Source organism: Camarhynchus parvulus, chromosome 23 (assembly GCF_901933205.1).
Source record: "Camarhynchus parvulus chromosome 23, STF_HiC, whole genome shotgun sequence".
Taxonomy (NCBI): Eukaryota; Metazoa; Chordata; class Aves; order Passeriformes; family Thraupidae; genus Camarhynchus; species Camarhynchus parvulus.
In genome coordinates, this window is record NC_044593.1 from 2,396,520 (window position 1) to 2,416,701 (window position 20,182).

A 20,182-nucleotide genomic window follows, 5' to 3' on the forward strand; every position below is an offset into this window, starting at 1 on the left:
ACGCTACAGTGTTGGCCGATCGTGTTATGGCACACAAACCTATAGCAGTGCATTCTAAACTCCTTTGTAATTACTTTTATTTTTTCTGTATCTTAAACTCCAAAACTCTAAATTTTCCTCTTCTTAACTTAACATGCTTTAAACCGCAAATCCACATTCTCATTTCCAGCACCTCAGTCTGGGAGCCTTTCCCAAGGTCTCAGATCAAATCCTGGGTTTAATTCCAAGCTTACAGGCCCAAAGTCCTGAGAATTCACTGCATTTTGGAATCCAGCACCCAAAGAACTGAATCACAACCACTCCTTCAGCCTTAACTAACACCCAAAATGTGAATAATTTGCTTTGGGGCAGGCTCAGGGCGGTATTTCAGCAAGTGAACCCCTCTCCCAGCCTCAAAATAAAACTCTGATTTATCCCAACGCTGCCTCTGTCACTCTGGCTCAGGTTAAGTTTTAAATACATTTATTTTCCCCCTCAGTTAGAGCCTTGAAAGCCTCCTAATCACCAGTCAAATAAAGCCCAGATCGTTTCAGGTGTGTGTGACTAAAGGGCAGCCCTGGCCCCAGCCTTTGTACAACACTTCCTGCAGCATCAAGGTAATGAAAGAACATTACAAAGTGTACAAGGAGCCGTGTGTAAATGCCAAAAAACGAACTGGAAATGTCAAGGAAGTGCAAAAGCGGCAGCGTGTCCTCTGTCCCAGGATTTGGGAGTGTCTCACACAGAGTCTGATGGGTGTTCCAGCACAGGGGCTGCAAGTGGGCAAAGCTGAAACAAATTGGGAAAATTTGGTTGGGGGGAAAGGCAGTTTTGTAAATGGATTTGACTGTCCTCCCAATGGGTGCTGAGATCACCTGTGCCAACATCCTCACCTGTCCAAAACCTTCACCTGTCCAAAACCTTCACCTGTCCTGACATCCTCACCTGTCCCAAACCTTCACCTGTCCAAAACCTTCACCTGTCCCAAAATCCTCACCTGTACCAACATCCTCACCTGTCCAAAACCTTCACCTGTCCCAAAATCCTCACCTGTCCTGACATCCTCACCTGTCCCAAACCTTCACCTGTCCCAAAATCTTCACCTGTCCTGACATTCTCACCTGTCCAAAACCTTCACCTGTCCCAAAATCCTCACCTGTCCCAACATCTTTATTTGTTCTGACATCCTCACCTGCTCCAAAAGCTTAATGCCCCAAAATCCTCACCTATCCCAAAACCTTCACCTATCCTGACATCCTCACCTGTCCCAAAATCCTCACCTGCTCTGACATCCTCACCTGCCCCAAAACCTTCACCTGTCCCAAAACCTTCACCTATCCCAAAACCTTCACCTGTCCCAACATGTTCACCAGTCCTGACATCCTCACCTATCCCAAAATCCTCATCTGTCTCAAAACCTTTGCCTGTCCCAAAATCCTCCCCTGTCCCAACATCCTCACCTGTCCCAACAGATATTCCAGGGAATTCAGACAGAGTATACTTTTAATACAAAAAAGAAATAAAAACCCCACTCTGCTGGAAGGAACCAGCAATTTAAATGCTGCAAAACCAGATAAAATGACACAACAGTGCAGCAGAGACGTGCAGCTCCTGGCGCAGACTCTGCAGCTCAGGTTCCCACCTCCCAGGCCCGGCTCAGGTGCAATCCCAGCCCCTCCTGGACTCACCCTCATAGCTGGCCTGGAAGCCTTGGGCACTGACGGCGTAGTCACTGACGAGCCACAGGGACAGCACCAGGCCCGTGCTGACGATGGGAGCAGGCAGCTGGAACCCTGTCAGCCTGCGAAAAACACACAGCGAGGTCAGCCCCAACAGGGAAAACCCAAAGCCAGGTCACACGCATGGGCAAAAACCCACAGTGAGGTCAGCCCCACCAGGGAGAACCCACACAAGGTCACACTCACAGGGAAAACCCACAGAGAGGTCAGTCCCACCGGGAAAAACCCACAGCAAGGTTATGATCATCACTGCTGCCCTACAAAAACCAACACAAGGTCACACTCACAGGGAAAACCCACAGAGAGGTCAGTCCCACCGGGAAAAACCCACAGCAAGGTTATGATCATCACTGCTGCCCTACAAAAACCAACACAAGGTCACACTCACAGGGAAAACCCACAGAGAGGTCAGTCCCACCGGAAAAACCCACAGCAAGGTTATGATCATCACTGCTGCCCTACAAAAACCCACGCAAGGTCACACTCACCAGGAAAAACCCCACAGGGAGGTCACACTCACCAAGAAAACCCACAACAAGGTCACACCACTTCTGACCTGGAAAAAATCCATAGCGAGGGAACACTCACCAGGAAAACCCACACAAGGTCACGCTCAGCATTGCTATCCTACAAAAACCCACAGCATGGTCACACTCATCACTTCTGACCTGGCAAAAAAACCCACACAGTGTCACACTCACCACTGCTACCCTACAAAAACCGGTATCATGGTCACAATCACCAGGAAAACCCACACAAGGTCAGCCCCACCAGGAAAACCCACAGAAAGTCACACTCACAGGGAAACCCACAGCGAGGTCAGTCCCACCTGGAAAACCCACACAAGGTCACATTCACCAGGAAAAACCCACAACAAGGTCACACTCACCATTGTTTCCCTAAAAAAACCCACAGCATGGTCACACTCATCACTTCTGACCTGGCAAAAAACCCCACACAAGGTCACACTCACCAGGAAAAATCCACAGTGAGGTTACACTCACCAAGAAAACCCACACAAGGTCAGCCCCACCAGGAAAAACCCACACAAAGTCACATCACTGCCTTACAAAAACCCATAGCATGGTCACACTCCCCAAGAAAACCCACAGCATGGTCACACTCATCACTTCTGACCTGGCAAAAAACCCACAACAAGGTCACACTCCCCAAGAAAACCCACACAAGGTCACACTCACCATTGCTGCCCCACAAAAACCCCCACAAGGTCACACTCTGCCCTGCCCTGCAAAAACCGGGAATGGAGCAGATCCCATCACACTCCTGGAGGAGCTCAGAGCTCCAGAACATCTGGGACAGCCTGAGAGCAGCAAATCCTGGGCTTTTCCCACCTCCTGCCTGCTCACGGGAGCTGCTCCTGTAATTTTCCACAGTTTTCCGCAGGTTTTCTCCATTCCTGTGGTTCCTCACTGGTCCTGTCCCAAACCCCTCCCTGTTTCACACCCTGGTCACCAACACCTGCCCTGGGACACTCCACAAAGCCAGCCCTGGGATGCTGGAGCAGAACCCACCACACGGGACAGAGATTTTGGGGTGCTGAGTGAGCCCAGGGCTTTGTTCAACAATGCTTAAAGTGTTTTGAGAACCTTGGAGTAAAAATCTGCCTGAAGTGTTCTACAAACTGCACTAAACTGAACCCAAAAAACAGGCAAAAAATGGATGTTAACAACTAAATAAAGCCTTCAGTGTGCTGCCTCCAGAGTGTTTGACATGGAAAAGGCTGGAAGGTTCTGGGAATCCTCCCCAGGACAAGGATGGGGGGTTTTATGTGGGCACAGATCCAAAATGCACCAAAGGATGGTTCCCACCTCCTCCCTGAGGTAAAAATCCAAGCTCACAGCCAGGAGATTGCTGCACCAGAGGGGCTGCAGGAATTCCCAGGACATGGGCACAAATCAGAGTGAAGAGCAGAAAATAAAACTGGACAAGTCCAGGAACTCCCACCTGCTTCCCTTACGGGCTCACAGCTAAATGGCAACCGATTTTATTAGAAAAACCTGTTCATTACTGATTTTCATTAATCCCAAACACAAACCCCTGGTGCTGAGCCATCCCCAGAGCAGCCTGTTGACCAAAATTACAATTTTACAACTTCCAAACCTCCTTACACGTGGATTCCTGGCCAGATTTCCAATTTAAAGCCATCCCAGGGTGGACTCCTGCCTGTCACTGCTGGGGCCAGGAATTCAGGATCCATCCCTGAGCTGCCCCAAGCCCAAACCTTCCCAAACCACAGGAGCAGCAGGAACTGAAGGAATTTGGTGTCATTTGGGATCAGGAGTGCTCAAAGGAACACAAGGGCAGAAGCAGCATGAGATAAGCAAGAAAAAAGAGAATTTAAAGCCTCTTACAACACACTCTGAGGTTTATCCAGCCAGACTTTGCGCCAGGGGGGCAAAGGATCACCAGGATACAAAGCTCTCTGTTCCTTTAGGAAATACCTGGAAATGTTATTTCAGTCAGGGAATTCCCTCTCCTCACAGGGAATGAAAAGGCACCCACAGAACAAAACCGGATTTCGAGGGTTTCAATTATTTAAATTTAAATTTAAATTTAGATTTCAATTTTTCTGAGCACCCAGCCCAAGCAATTCCTGCTCCAAGTCATCACCAGCCCCTGCGACAGGGAGGGAACTTCCCTCCTCTTCTCTCTGCCTCTCATTGAGCAAACCTAAATATTATTTCACACACATTTGAGCTCTGACTGATGAGAGCTGACAGGCTCTGCCTGAGAACTTTATTGAAGCAAAATTTCCAGTTATTGGCAGAGCTCACGGAGTTGCCAGCCCATGATTTAAGTTTTAATGTCAGCACAGCGGCACTGACCAGCCCTCAGCATAAAATCCACGCTCTGGACAAGCTGGAAGGACAACTGCTCCTGTTTATTAACAATCAGAGCTTCCAGGAGCCAGAAGGATTCAGTTTTTACTGTGCTGAGTGGAAGTGTCATTGTTTTTTATTAATTAATTTGGCAGTTTAATTAGAGTGGCCTGCTGAAACATCCATGCACTTAAAAAAAAAAATAATAATCCATGAAATGCCTGGACCAGCTTTAATAAAAGCAGAACCTGATTTATCTTCCCCTGATCAGCCCACACCATCACCCAGGAATTTTTTAATGCCTTTCATTACCCAGAGTGGATCTGCTCCCTCTGAGCTGAGCTTTTTGCATCGTGGATTCTGCTCACAGCCCCTGTGCTAAGAGGGGAGAACACTCTGCAGATGTTGCTTTTAATTCAGGGCAACAGGAACATGTCCTGTACCTGTAAGGAAGAGCTGCTGTCCCCCAGGAGCCACAGGAATTAAGTGTTACCTGAAACAACACTGCCCTGCAGCATTTATTCCAACACAACTGCTGTTTTCCACTAACAGGGCTTTAAAAAGAGAAATTCCTGCGCACGAGGGCATGAAATTGTCACTGAGCTTGTTCCCAGGGCCCACACTGAGTGGAGACACAATTTCCAGGAGAACCTCTAGAAAGTGATGAACTGAGCCTGTTCTCAGAGCCCACACTGGTGGGAGAGACAATTTCCATGAGAACCTCTAGAATTTGATAAACTGAGCCTGTTTTCAGAGCTTACAATCACTGGAGAGACAATTTCCAGGAGAACCTCCAGAAATTGATGAACTGAGCTTGTTCTCAAGAGCCCACAATGACTGGAGAGACATTTTCCATGAGAACCTCTAGTATTCGATAAACTGAGCCTGTTCTCAGAGCCCACACTGAGTGGAGATACAATTTCCATGAGAATCTCTAGAAATTGATAAACTGAGCCTGTTCTTAGAACCCACCCTGGCTGAAGAGACAATTTCCAGGAGAACCTCTAAAAATTGATGAACTGAGCTGGTTCCCAAAGCCCACATTGACTGGAGAGACATTTTCCATGAGAACCTCTAGAAATTGATAAACTGAGCCTGTTCTTAGAACCCACCCTGACTGGAGAGACATTTTCCATGAGAACCTCTAGAAATTGATAACTGAGCTTGTTCTCAGAGCCCACATTGACTGGAGAGACATCTTCCATGAGAACCTCTAGAATTCGATAAACTCAGCTTGTTCTCAGAGCCCACACTGAGTGGAGATACATTTTCCATGAGAATCTCTAGAAATTGATAAACTGAGCCTGTTCTTAGAACCCACCCTGACTGGAGAGACATTTTCCATGAGAACCTCTAGAATTCGATAATTGAGCTTGTTCTCAGAGCCCACACCGACTGGAGACACAATTTCCAAGAGAACCTCTAAAAATTGATAAACTGAGCTTGTTCTCACAACCCACCCTGGCTGGAGAGACAATTTCCAGGAGAACCTCTAGAAATTGAGTCAGGGAAATAAATCCCTGTGCTGCACCTCCAGCCCTCCCTGGCTGCTCCTGCCCTGGGAATGAGCTGGAGCTGCTCCTGCTTCTCACTGAAATCACAACCAAAGCCACCTCTCTCCTGTTAAGCCTCCAGCCAATGCACACACAACTGATTTTTCTTCTTTTTTTTCTTCTCTGATGTCCTTGTCTCGTCCAAGGCAGCATCCCCTTGAAGAACAATTATTTACCATGGCCATGTTCAAAAGCTCAGCTCTGCTGCTCCAAAGCCCCAGGACAGGCAGCATTGGCAGGAATCCCTGCTTGGTAACTGCTCTCCTGCCTCCCTCCCTAAATCTGAGGCATTGAAACCAGGGGAAAGGCAGACAGAACACGGAATCACTCCCCACCAAACAGCAATTCTGACATCTCTGATCTTCAGGGCAGCAACACAAAAAACACAAACTAACAGGGCAAGGAAGCAGCAAACTCCACTCCTTGTTTTTATGGAGGTGAGGGCAGTAATAACAGCAGGAATAATCATATTCCATTCCTTCTGTACCTCCAGCCAAATGGATTATTGAGTGATTATCCCCTTAACGTGCTCGGAGCCAGTGCTGATTGTGTGAGATCTGCAATGTGGTTTTCATTGGCTTAATTTTGCTCCTGCAGCGAGGAACCAAAGGAAACCAGCGCCAGAAATGCCACTTGATAAGCTTGCCCTTGCAAAAAAATCAATATATCCAAACAAATCAAGCCAGAAATCCTCTGCTGTCTTTGCATCCCTCGTGCTCTGCTTCAGGTGTGCCACGGACGCTGCAAATCTTCCTGGTTTGGCTCCCAGTTTGCAGCAGGACAGGAAAAATCAGTTTTGGGAGAGGTGATGGCAGTGAAAAGCACCTTCCACAGGTGAGAAACCCCACCTGCCACGAGGCTCAGCCTGGATGGGACAGAATCCCAGAATCCCAGGATCAGGGAGGTTGGAAAAGCCCTCCAGGACCATCCAAGCTGTGCCCAATCCCCACTTTGTCCCCAAGTGTCACCTCCAGCCCTTCCCTGGACACCTCCAAACCTCCCTGGGCAATGCCTGACCACCCTTTCCATGCAGAAACTTCCCCCAAAATCCAATTTAAACCTCTCCTGTTCATCCTGAGGCCGTTCCCTCTCCTCCTGTCCCTGTTCCCTGGGAGCAGAGCCCAACCTGGGGCTGTCCCCTCCTGGCAGGAGTTGTGCAGAGCCACAGGGTCCCTCCTGTTGGGAAGGATGGAAGTTTGACAAGAAGGTCTCACAGATATCTGTGCTTGGCAGAAAGATTTTTAAATGTAGAGTCTGAAGAAGGAATAGAGATGGAAGCAAGTTTTGATATAGAAGGAAAGAATTGCTGAGCCAGTCTCACTGGCTAACCAAGGAGGCAAAGGGGGTGTTAGTTAGAAGGGGTTTTTATGGCTCAGAGCAAAGGATAAACCCACCCCAAACAAGAAGATGTTTTTACCAAGCAGAAAGCACAGGCAAACAAGGCAGCAAATGTGGCAAGTAGAAAAAAGGTCTCAGAACTTTCTACTGCAAGAAAACTGAAAACCAACATCTAGCTTAAACTGTAATGTACTAACTTTTAGTGACTGGAGAACAGTAACATAAATATGGTAATTATAGCAGTTATGATAGGCTATAGATAAAAGTTAAGGTATAGACTGGTTCTGCTGTATGGAGATGCTCAGTAAAGAAAAGTATAGAATGCACTGTAACCAAAAGAAAAGGGTCTCCAGGCTGCCTGCAGCTGGAGCTGACAGCTGTAGGCACAGCTCTGTCACCCACCACCCTGGACTGTTGTAACCTCTTGGATACAATAAACTGCATTTTGGAGAGCTGCCTGGAGTCCCACATCTCTCATTTCTGCTCTTACACCCTCCTGAGTCTCCTCTTCTCCAAGCTGAGCCCCCTCAGCTCCAGCAGGAGTTTTCCAGCCTTCCCTGGATCTCTCCAGCCCCTCTGGAGCCCTCCAGTGTGACAGCACCCATGGCAAAGCGCCCCATGCCCCTGTGACAGGAGCTGAGCCCCCCTGGCTGCTTCCAGCCACTCCTGAACATTTCTTTTTCCCCCAAACCCCAACACCCCCCCCAGGCCTGTTCCAAGCCCCCTCAGCTCCATCTGTTGCACATTTTGCCATCCCTTGGATGCAGCAGGGCCGTGCTGACGCACTTGGGGAGTGCAGGTGCCATAATTAAAGCCCAGCCCATTATTTTTCTGGTAGGATGCCCACCATCAGCTCAGGCTGCAATCAAAACAGTTATTGCAGCTGGCAATCCAGCAGCCTTTAAAGCACAAATGCTGGAGAAGCGTCTCAGAACATCTAATGAAAATGCACTGGATTGTGTCATTTAACCCAGCATTAAATTACAGCACCCCAGAGCTCGGTGAGCTTTTTCCTGCCTGTCATTTAAAGGCACCTATTAGGGAAAATTTCCCATCAAATGAGGCACAATCCTTGCTGTGTGCAGGATGAGTGACAGCAGCCTGGCACCCCTGCACCATCCTGGGGTGACGATCCTTGCAGGGCAGGTGGGAGGGAGGGGATGCTGCCCCTCTGCCCTGCCCTGGGGGCACATCTGGAGAGCGTGCCCAGCTCTAGATCGGGCACATCTGGAGAGCGTGCCCAGCTCTGGATTGGGCACATCTGGAGAGCTTGCCCAGCTCTGGATTGGGCACATCTGGAGAGCGTGCCCAGTTCTGCATCGGGCACATCTGGAGAGCGTGCCCAGCTCTGGATTGGGCACATCTGGAGAGCTTGCCCAGCTCTGGATCCTCAGCACAGCAGGGCCAGGAGCTCCTGGAGTGCTGCAGAGCTGAGGAAATGTGGGAACCCAGGACATCCCTCTGGCTGTCCAGGATGGCCAGGAGCCCTGCCAGGGGGCTCAGAGCCCAAAACACCTGTGGGTTTGATTATGACCCATGGAGCAATTTACCAACCTTATATGAAGATCAGCAAGCCACAACACTTTAGGTAGAATAATAGTGAAGTTATCACGGGGTGGAAAAATAGATTTTAGGGTTTTTGATATGGAGGCAAGATGGAGGGATCTGGGCATGTCCAGCCTTTCTCCTTCTTCTTCTTGGCCTCCATCTTCTGCTGTGATGGTGGCACTTTTGGATTGGTTTAGAGTAGAAGCTCGCTGTCTAACATAGGTGATAGGTGTTGGAAAGTTATTGTAAATATTGTACATGTAGTTTTTAGTGTAAAAAGATAACACTGCCCTGAGTGTGGCCAGGCCTCTGTCTGTCCTGCTGGACGGACCTCGGCAGGACAGGAGAAAGAATTTTATAGGTAAGATACAATAAACAACCTTGACACGGAGAAATTAAGAGCTCCAACTCATTCTTCAAGCACTCAGGCTGGGAAAAGAGACTTTAACAATCTCTGGGTCGCAGCGACCCAGAAAGACCCCGAGATAAGGAAGGGCCTGGAGCAGGAGAGGTTGGGCTGAGGAGGTGCTGAGAGGGGCCCTCAGCCCAGGGGCTGCTCCTCAGCCTCTCTCACACGTCTCATCCCTTCTCCTTGCTGCAGAACTTCCCCTGCTGCCAGCGGATCACAGCCACCCCTCAGCAGCCAGCTCTCTCTCCCTCTCCTGGCATTTCCTCAGGCTTGGCTGGGGCAGGAATTTCCCCCCTCAGCAGCTCTGTTAGATTTTTTTTTTCCCCCCTGTATTTATTAAAGAAAAACACAATTACAGCGAGATGTCAGCTTTTTTTCCAGAGCCCATGGACACGAAGGCTCTCATTAATCATCAATAAAACAAGCAGAGCATGATCTGAGAGCACTCCCAGCTCCCAAATGCTGCAGACACTTAAAAGGCAGCTCTGTCCTCCAGGCACAGCTCACTGGTGTCACTGAGATAGTTGTCCTTTCATTTTGCAGCCCTGCAAGGCTGAAATGATGCTCTGGACCAAAAAAAAAAAAAATCAACTCTCAAGCAACTTAAAAGGATCCTGCAGTGACACAAGAACAGCTCCCAGTTGGATTTAGCCAAGCTGGTGGAGGGATTTGTGCTCAGAACCCAACTGCTTTTGTTTGGGAGTCAGGCACAGAACAGACACCTGCACAGGAGTGCTTGGATCTGCTCACATTTCCCTCACACGGCCACTTCTATCCCATCCCAGCTGCTGGAGAGTTGATTCCAAACCAGCACAATCCACTGGTTCTGACATTCACTGCTTTTATTTTCCTTACCACGACAGCTAACAAGCAAAGGCCAAAAAAAACTCGTTTTTCCCCGTTCCTTAACCTCTCCCAGTGCCATAAACACCACCAACTTTCCCAGGAATTTTACCCGGCACATCTCTCAGTCTCAGGAATGAGCTGCATTTTCCCTCCTTTTCCCAAGCCAAGCCCAATCCATCAAGGCCCAGGAGCCCTTTGCTTCCCCCTGACACTGACAAAGCTTCATTAACCAACACGGGCTCGGGGGACAGTGACAGAGCTCATAAATCCCAGCCTGGATGGATTTCTCCACTTGTTTAAAGCAGGGTTTGGGTCAATTCCCACTAGAAAAGTGTTATTTATAGAGCCCAGAGCCTGCACAGCCAGCTCAGATATATGAGGCCTTCGTGGCTCAGGCTGGGGACAGGTACTGAGCATCAAATTTCAATAAATTTGATTTTCCATGCAATGCAATGGACTGGGAAGACCATGGAGTTGGATGTGATTTATTCTTTCTCTCACGTCCCTTCCATGCTGGTTTTTTCCAAGATTTCCTGGGACTTGCAGTGGGATTTTGTCCCTTCTGCCCTGCTCAGGTGAGACCCTACCTCCACTCAAACCCTTCCACAAATTCCATGAAATCCAACTGTGGCACCTCCGTTCTCAGCCTCGTTATGACAAACCAAGAGGAAGAAAAACACAAATTCGCAGGAAAAGTTCATCAAATCTCAGTCGCCCCCCTGGCAAATCCGAGCTGACATTCTGAGTAAACAAAGGCAAGTTTGGATACAGCCCAAGCACGGCTCAGCAGCTTCAATTCAGAACTTGGCAGATTTGGGTTATTTCTGTCTTTCTTTAAAAAAAAGAGAGAAAAAAAAAAAGGCAAAAAAAAAAAAAGCAAAAAGAAAAAACTCACCAGGGGTGTGAAATGGAGTAAATGGGCAAAATAAGTTCTTGGAACCCCCTGGAAATCACAGGGGGTGTTTATTTTGTTTATAGGTTTGTTTATTGCTAAGCACAGGGCGAGTGGGGAGCAAGGAGCAAGTGCTGCCACAGTGGAGGTGCTGGGAAGAGCCAGGGCTCCCTGCAGCCCTGCAGAGCAGGAACCCAGAGTCCCACAGCCTGCAGAGCAGGCACAGATCTCTGACACAGCCTGAAAGGCAAGGAAGGCAGGATGGAGGGGCTGTCAGGCCAGCAGCTCCCTGCGATTCTGGGATTATGTCGTTTTACAGCTGGGAAAGCTGATAAGGGATTTGCCCAGGGAGCAGAGCAGCTCCTGGGCTCTGGGCAGGGTTGGTCCCTGCTCCTGGGAGGGATCCCAGCCCATCCCAGGGCTCTGCCTGCGCCCCAATCCTCTGCTGCACTGCCCTCCCCATGCTGGCACCAAACCCCACAGAGGGCAGTGCCACCATCCTGCTCACTGGCTCAAAGGGACATTGGTTTTGAACCAATTTAAGCAAACCATTATTTGGTTAAAATAATAGTAATAATAGTAAGAAGAAGAAGAAGAAGAAGAAGAAGAAGAAGAAGAAGAAGAAGAAGAGAAGAAAAGAAGAAAGAAGAAGAAGAAGAAGAAGAAGAAGAAGCAGAAGCAGAAGCAGAAGAAGAAGCAGAAGAAGAAGAAGAAGAAGAAGAAAGCAGAAGAAGAAGAAGAAGAAGAAGAAGAAGAAGAAGAAGAAGAAGAAGAAGAAGAAGAAGAAGAAGAAGAAGAAGAAGAAGAAGAAGAAGCAGAAGAAGAAGAAGAAGAAGAAGAAGTTATATATTATAATAATTATATTACAATATATAATATATAATAATATAATAATGATATTATGATAATATTATTATGTATCATCTATTATATATTATCTAATATATATTATATTGTTATATAATACATAATTATAATATATAATTAAGTATATAATATATTATATATTATAATATATAATATATAGAATATATTATATATTAATATATAATATATTATAATATATTATATGATATATTATTATATTATATATTATAATAATTATATTATATATTATATGTAATAATAATATATATATATATACACACATATATTGTATATTACATATATTATAATAATTATTAAGGAACATCTCCAGAGACCCTGCCTGTCTCACCTCAGAGGTGTGAGCAGCTCCTTTAACCCCCAAACCAGGACAAAACCTCTCCATCCCCATCTCTGAAGAGGCTGCCAAAATATCCCTGCCAAGGCTCCTCCCGAGCCTACAACATTCCCCACGGTGCCAGGGAAAAAGCTCCCACTCTGATTGAATCAGCTGCTTTTATCACTCCTCCTGATGCACCCTCTGCTAATAAATATGGAAAAACTGCACTGAAATTGCAGAGCCCTGCTGCAGTTGCATTAACTCCATTACCTCTCCCAGACTTTCAGCTCCAGTTTCATCAATTACCCCGCAGACAGAGTTTAAACACTCAGCACTTCCTCACAACAGAACAGGGGCACTGCTGAAGGGTCCTGGAGCTGCTGGAGCAGCTCAAACACGGCTCTTCCCAGAGAGAAAAACACAAATAAAGTGGATTTAATCCTACACAGCAGAGAACATAAATTTAAGTGGGGTTTTGTGGTGCTTCTTTTCCCATGGAGTTAATGGGAAGTGACAAAAGGCTCTGCTGAGGGGGAGAGGGAGGTGGGGCTGGGATGTTTACTAAAGGTGACAAAGGATTTAGCTGGCCCTCTGCTTTATTTATCCTTCTCCTTAGCAGAAAGAACTGTAGTCACCTTGGAGACGTGAGGCAGTGACAAAGGAACATTGCACTGGACCAGAGGTGACTCAACACAAACTCCAAACACGAGCTCTGTGCATTCCCAGCTGACAAATGCTGGTTTTCCAGGAATTTCTTTACCAGAACTGAACCCCAGGATTTTTTCTTTACCAGGATTGAAGCCCAGGATTTGTTTCTTTATCAGGACAGAACCCCATGATTTTTTCTTTATCAGAATTGAACTCCAGGGTTTTTTCTTTACCAGAACTGAACCCCACAATTTTTTCTTTACCAGGACAGAACCCCAGGATTTCTTTTCTCTACCAGGACTGAACCCCAGGATTTTTCTTTACCAGAACTGAACCTCAGGATGTCATTTCACCCCAAATTTGCATCTCTGCAAGCCACAGGAACACTCTCCTTCCTTTTTGTCCCTTCCTTTCCTCCTCCCTTTTGCTGTTTTTAAGATCAAAAGCTTTGTGCTCTTGATTGGTAATTAAGTACAAGTCACCCAGGCTGCTTTTTCAAAGAGTAATTAAAAGGTTATCAAGAGAAACATGCAAGGTGCAGGTAATTCCTGCTGCAGCTGTAATTGGGTCAGCCCAGAGATAACTCTGCTCTTATCACAAGGATCACATCGTTTCCAGAGTTCAAACCAAATCCTTCAACTTTCAGTCAATTAAATACGGCCCAAGACGTGGTTCTGAATTGCTCACACAGCAGATTGATGGCAATCCTTCTCCTCACTCTTCAGCCACTCGTCAGGGAAGAGGGATGAGGATCTGGGAGCAGCCTGAGGAGACACTGGGAGATGTGGGACGTGAGCTGCAAGGGAAGCAGGGCCCTGTGCCAGCAGCAGGATTTGCACAGAACCCTGCTGGGAAGGATGGAAGTTTGACAAGAAGGTCTCACAGATATCTGTGCTTGGCAGAAAGATTTTTTTAAATGTAGAATCTGAAGAAGGAAGAGAGATGGAAGCAAGTTTTGATATAGAAGGAAAGAATCGCTGAGCCAGTCTTACTGGATAACCAAGGAGGCAAAGGGGTGTGTTAGTTAGAAGGGGTTTTTATGGCTTAGAGCAAAGGATAAACCCATCCCAAACAAGAAGATGTTTTTACCAAGCAGAAAGTAGCACAGGCAAACAAGCCTGCCAATGCTGCAAGTAGAAAAAAGGTCTCTGGATTTTCCACTGCAAGAAAACTGAAAACCAACTTCTAGCTTAAACTGTAATGTACTAACTTTTAGTGATTGGAGAACAGTAACATGAATATGGTAATTACAGTAGTTATGATAGGCTATAGATAAAAGTTCAGGTATAGATTGGTTCTGCTGTATGAAGATGCTCAGCAAAGAAAAGTATATAATGCATTGTAACCAAAAAGTACATAATTCATTGTAATTTAAACGTCTCCAGGCCTGCCTGCAGCGGAGCTGGCAGCTGTAGGCACAGCTCTGCCACCCAGACTTTTGTAACCTCCTGGATACAATAAACTGCATTTTGAAAGCAGCCTGGAGCCCCACGTCTCTCATTCAGGCTCTCACTGAACCCCACTGCAGCAATGACTGCAAACGTTCCCCCAGACCCTGCACGCCCTGCAGGAACAGGAATTTCTGCAGAACCCTCCTGAGAAGGGGCCGGTTCCTCCCAGATAGGTCAAAAAATCTGAATTTGTTGTTCCTCCCAGCAATGCCCGTTGAAACACAGCCAGCACTGCAAGACTCTGGGAGTTTTTTCCTCTTCATGTACAGCCTCAAACAAACATTTTTCTCAAGCAAATAAACTCAGCATCACTGAAATGTTTTGTTTGAACCGGGAAGAGACCAGAGGACGACAGAATTCCCTGCCCACAACAGGTGGGAAGGGAAGCCCAAGGGTTGGAAGAGCCTGAGAAAACCCAGCATTGCTCAGCACATTTGCAAGTGAGGAATCTCTGCTGGTAGAAACATCCCATGTTCTGTCCCGTGGGCTTTTTTGAACATCTCTGGAAGGAAAAAAAAACCAAAAAATCTGATTTTCTAAGCTGACCACTTCCATTTGGAGTGTAAATTCAGCAGGTCTCACTGGGAAAACAGAATTAGGGAGCTACAACGACCGACTCACAGGGAGACTGTAAATGTGTTTTCCTTGGATCTGAGTACAAGCCCGAAGCTTCAAATCAGGGAATTTGCAAGTGATCTAAGATTCTCACATTAAAGGGGTCCTGCAAATTACTGGCAGATGAAACAGCTGGGGGAAGCCACGTGGCTCTGTGGTTGCCCACTCTGGGGATGTCGTGGAACAAGAGTCTGACACAAAGAGGGGCAGGGCCTCCCCCAAACCCCACAGCAATCTCAGAGCCATAAATAACCCCAAGAATTCAAACTGTAGTCAGGTCTCTGCTGAGTTTCTGAGCCCCGCACAGTGGGAAGGCAATCAGGGAGGGAACCTGATTGGAGCGACCTGGGAACAATGCCACAATCACGGGGCACAAAGGGAACTGGGCGAAGAATGTTCTGGAATAACTGCAGGGCTCCACAGGATCCCTGATCCCACAGCAGCTGCAGACTTGGAGGAAGAGGATTTGGGAGAGTCTGGTCTGGTGTAACGAGCTCAAGAGAAGAGGAAATCCTGGACAGGAAGCAAAATCTTGATGTCCCTCATCATGGAAAAGAAAACTCTGCAGCGACCAAATATAATTATTATTAATATAATCATTACAATATACAGCTCTCAGGTTTCACAGAAAATTCCCCCACAGTGGTTCCTGCTGAAAGCCAGGAGCTGGGAAAATTCCAGTGGACAAGGAGGAAGCTTCCAACTGAAAAAAAGGGAAGTTTAGGTTATATATAAGGAACAAATCCTGCCCTGTGAGGGCTGGGAGGCCCTGGCACAGGTTGCCCACAGAAGCTGCGGCTGCCCCTGGATCCCTGAAGTGTCCAAGGCCTGGCTGGAGCAGCCTGGGGCAGTGGAAGGTCCCTGCCCATGGCAGAGGATGGAATGAAATGGAATTGAGCTCCCTTCCAACCCAACCCACTGCAGGATTCTAAAAACCCAATGATTCCAGAGAAGCTGAAATAGCAAAGACTTGGAAACGGGCTCTGATTTTAGCAAACAAAGCAAAGTCATGGCACTGAGAGATGACAACAGCCCTGGATGTCTAAATTAAGGCACTGAAAGCCATTTAATATTCACGTCCTCATCACAAACACGCAAGGCAAATTCCCTAATATCCAGTAAAGCTGTTTATTAGCAAATGCCTCATTGGATTAGGGCTGCTCTTATTCTATTAGGGAACCTTCACACCACATTAAATTGCAAGACAAGAGGGTGTTTGCCAGCACATGATGAACACAACATTAACCCCTTCCCAGGAAATCCTGGAATGGTCTGGGATGGGAAAGACCCCAAATGAATGGGGGATGCTCAAAAATAGAAGTTTGGGAGGGGAAGAAGCAAAGAAATCCAGTTGTCCCTTCTTTTCCCCTTGCTCACAGCTCATTTTGGGTGAGCTCTGATGAGTGACACGTGGCCATCCATCTTCAGGGCTGCACCTCAGTGATGAATGGAGAACGTTTGGAGAGCAGGCAGGAAAAAAAAGCAAAATTGATGGTCGTGAGAGAGAGAAAAAAGGGAGAAAGAGGGAGAAAAAAGTACCCCAGTGTCAGGCAATAGTTGAGAGTTTAATGAGGTGAGATTGATGTAATTATAAAAGTAACACCTGCGGTCTCCTGAGGTGGAAGGGACCCACAAGGATCAGGGGACACCCCAACAATTCCACCCTGTGCAAGAGCCTTGCCCAAATATTAAAACTGGTGAACAAGGAGATGAGACATGAAACAGCCCAAAGGAGCCAGCTCCGGGTTTAGAAATTACTAATCCAGAAATGTCCGAGGGAAGAAATCAAATATCCACCACGCAGGAGTTCATCTTTCACCTTGCTGAGCTTTCCACAAGTGCTTTCAGACCTCCAGGAATCCCCCTCTTCATCTCCCCCCTTTACTCCCCTTTCCTGCCCTGAATACACTCCATTTCCTGAGCTCAGAACTGGAACATTCCCAGGTGGATTTTGCTGCTGGATTTCCCACCCCCAGCTCCCATTCACCTGCCCAAGCTGCACCTGAATTTCACCAGGGAGGCAGAGGGGGAACCTTTTCTGCCTGCTCACCTTCCCCAGTGCAGGGCCACAGATCCCCAGCTCACACCTGGGAGGTTTTCCCTTCTCCTGCTTTCATTTACAACCAGAATATTCTAGTGAGGATCTCAGAGCAGCATTAACTTCTCACCACACAAAGTTTCCTGAGCTGGATTTTACCCCCAAATTTTCCACCTTGCCATTATCCCCAAAGCAAAGCACCGAACCTCCTGATTAAACACCCAGGTCCCATAATTAAAGTGATTCTCAAGCACAGTTGCCAAATGAGGAGATGATTTATTTGCATAACTGAAATAATCTACATAAAGAGCTGATTTCCACCAGGGTGCAGCTCAGATGTTCCACTCGGGTCAGACAAGACACTGAGGTCAACGGATTTGTCCTGAACTCGAGGGCTTTGAAGGAAAATCCATCTCCAGGGCTGCAGAATTCTGGATTCAGAATTCCAGGGATTCAGAGCCTGGATGCTGCCACAGCAACACAGCAAAATCAGCCTCCCACAAAACTTTTTTTAACACTGGAAACTCACTGGAGAAACCATGGGGAGTTTTCCTACTGAGAGGAACAGTGGATTTGTCTTTCCAAACCAGCTGTGGGGCTGCTGGGAGACAAAACCAGCACTGGGAAAGATAAAAGAAACAATGGGAAGGATTCCACTGATTGGTGAATGGAAAAAGAGATTTGATTTTACAAATAAACTTTAGGTTTGCTGAGAAATTAGACATTGAAAGATGAAAGAAACAATGGGGAAGAAAAACCCTAAATTCTGTAAGAATTAGAATTTAAAAGGGAGGGTTGTACATTGGAGGGGAATCTCTGGAATCAGGTGTTCTGGGAAGTCTGAACCTCTCAAGTCCCTCAGAAATGGGGAAAGAGAGAAGGGAAATGCAGCTGGGAAGTTGGGATAAAAAGGAGGCTGCGTCCTCCAAAAACTGGAGAGACCCCAGGGGAATGCCCCATGGCCTCTCCCTTGATTGGGATAAAGTTCCAGGACTGCTCTGTCTCCTTTTTGGACACAAACCTCTGGTGTTTGTGGATTAATTCTCCTAACACTACCAATCTGGATTATTGAACACTTCTTACCCCTGGAGATCCAGCAATGGGGGAATGCAGCCCTGTCCTGCTGCTGGATGGACTGGGGGTTAAGGAACAGCCCAGATTTTTTGGGAAAACCCACAAAGGCTTTGGCAGAGCTGTCACTGAACCCCACAGTCCATCCTCCCGCTCCAGGAGTCTCCTTTGGACTGAGGGAAGCTCTCTGCACATTAACTCTGCTTCCCTCCTGCTCCATTTCCTAATTAACTCCTCTGGATGTCTGGGACGAGCCTTGCTAAATCATTACTGCCAGGAGCTCAGAGAAACATTTCAAGCCTTATCAAGAGCTAAGAAATCAAAACAACTGTAAGAACTGCTCATGGAGAAACACTCCCAGTTTATTGCAGCATAAACAATCCGAGGGCAGATTTAATCCCAGTGGCAGGAAGGGGAAGATGTTTATAAACATCACTGTAATGAACAACTGTACCTCGTTCTCAGATTGCCCTGCTCAGGCAGCCCATCGTAGATGGATAATACATCAAAATCTTCCTCTAATGCAAAGGACTGGAAAACGAGCTGTATCCTGTTCTGCTCCTCAGCAGTGATTGTCCACGTGCAGTTTGCATAATTGGGGTATCCATAGGGAAAGCCTGGGCTCTGTATTGTCCCGTTTGGGCCCTGCAATGTGTGACTGCAGTTCTGGGCTGCCAAGAGAAAAAACAAAAGCACAAAGTCAGAGGTGAGCATTGAACGTCCTCAGCATCCCAACAGAGCACACAGGGCTCTCCCCACCAGGAGAAACAGAGAAAAGGAAAATCTGAGGATGGAGTTTTGGCTTTCTCCCTGCAGGGATGTGGAGCCCGAACCCCCAGGCACGTCCTGGGCTCTGCTCCCCACAGAGCACAGCTGGAGTCACAGCCTGGCCCTGGGGACAGCTCCTTCCTCAGCCACCCTTCCCCAGCCCAGCACAGCACCCAGAGCTCCCCCACCACACCCCGTGCATTTGGCATTGCACCCTGCCAGGTGCCAGGTGCCAGGTGCCAGGCCCTGCCGGGGCACAGCACAGGGACAGTGACAGAGCTGAGTGCCCCCTTCCCCAATTCCAGGGACAACTCCAGCGACAATGAGAGAGCACACTGTCCCCTTCTCCCCCAGTTCCAGGGACAATGCACAGCTGATTCTCCCCTTCTCCCCCAGTTCCAGGGACAATGCCAGAGCTGATTCTCCCCTTCTCCCCCAGTTCCAGGGACCATTCCAGGGACAATGCCAGAGCTGAGTGTGGCATTCCCCAATTCCAGGACAATGCCAGAGCTCACTGTCCCCTTCTCCCCCAATTCCAGGACAATGCCAGAGCTCACTGTCCCCTTCTCCCCCAGTATCAGCTGGACAGAGACAGAAGAAGGGCTGAGTGTGCAGGCAGTGCCACATCCCCCCCTCACCCCGAGAAAGCAGAGGGGACCCCAAGGAGTGCCAGGCTGAGCCTGGCTGGCCAAGGCTGCCTCAAACCTGCATGGCCAAAGGTCAGCCACAAACCTGTCCTGACTCCACAAAGAGCAGGACACAGGGCAAGGCTTGGCCAAACAAACCATCCTTAGGGTGCCCTCCAACCCTGCCTGGGAATGGTTCACTGGAACAAAACACAGCAGCACTCACACCCCTGGCAGCCCTGATGGGGGCACACAGGGCAGAAATCACTGTCCAGACCCTGCCTTGGGGGGCTGCTGGCTCCTCTCAGCCACTTCTGACAGGTCTGTGCTCCTCATTCTGCCTCAACACACAGAACATCTCCAGTCAGTAACTCTGAGGAGCTGCTGCAAAGCTGCAGAGAACAAAGCCCCCTCCTGAAACACCTCAAACCTCCCTCAAATCCATCTCCCCCGCCCAAGGCAGTCCCTGGAACACTGCATCCCAAAGATAAAGAGCCACCATGTACACTTACAGGATAGATGAGATTTTTTTTCTCTCTGGGGACACAGGTACACGAATGTGTTTTGGGAACAGCCGAAATGACAAATTCCCTCCAGCCTTTTCCTCTCCCTTCACT

The 20,182-nt window shown here is 47.8% G+C and overlaps 1 protein-coding gene across 1 annotated transcript in view; it reads right to left on the reverse strand.

The window, feature by feature from the left end:
* CSMD2 (CUB and Sushi multiple domains 2) overlaps positions 1-20,182 on the reverse strand; it is a 250,322-nt gene that overhangs the window by 208,538 nt on the left and 21,602 nt on the right. The window contains exons 2-3 of the mRNA XM_030964453.1: positions 18,626-18,842; positions 1,668-1,780 (exon numbers count right to left, since the gene is read on the reverse strand). Of these exons, the coding sequence (XP_030820313.1) occupies positions 1,668-1,780; positions 18,626-18,842 (330 nt within the window). The remainder of the gene's footprint in view (positions 1-1,667; positions 1,781-18,625; positions 18,843-20,182) is intronic.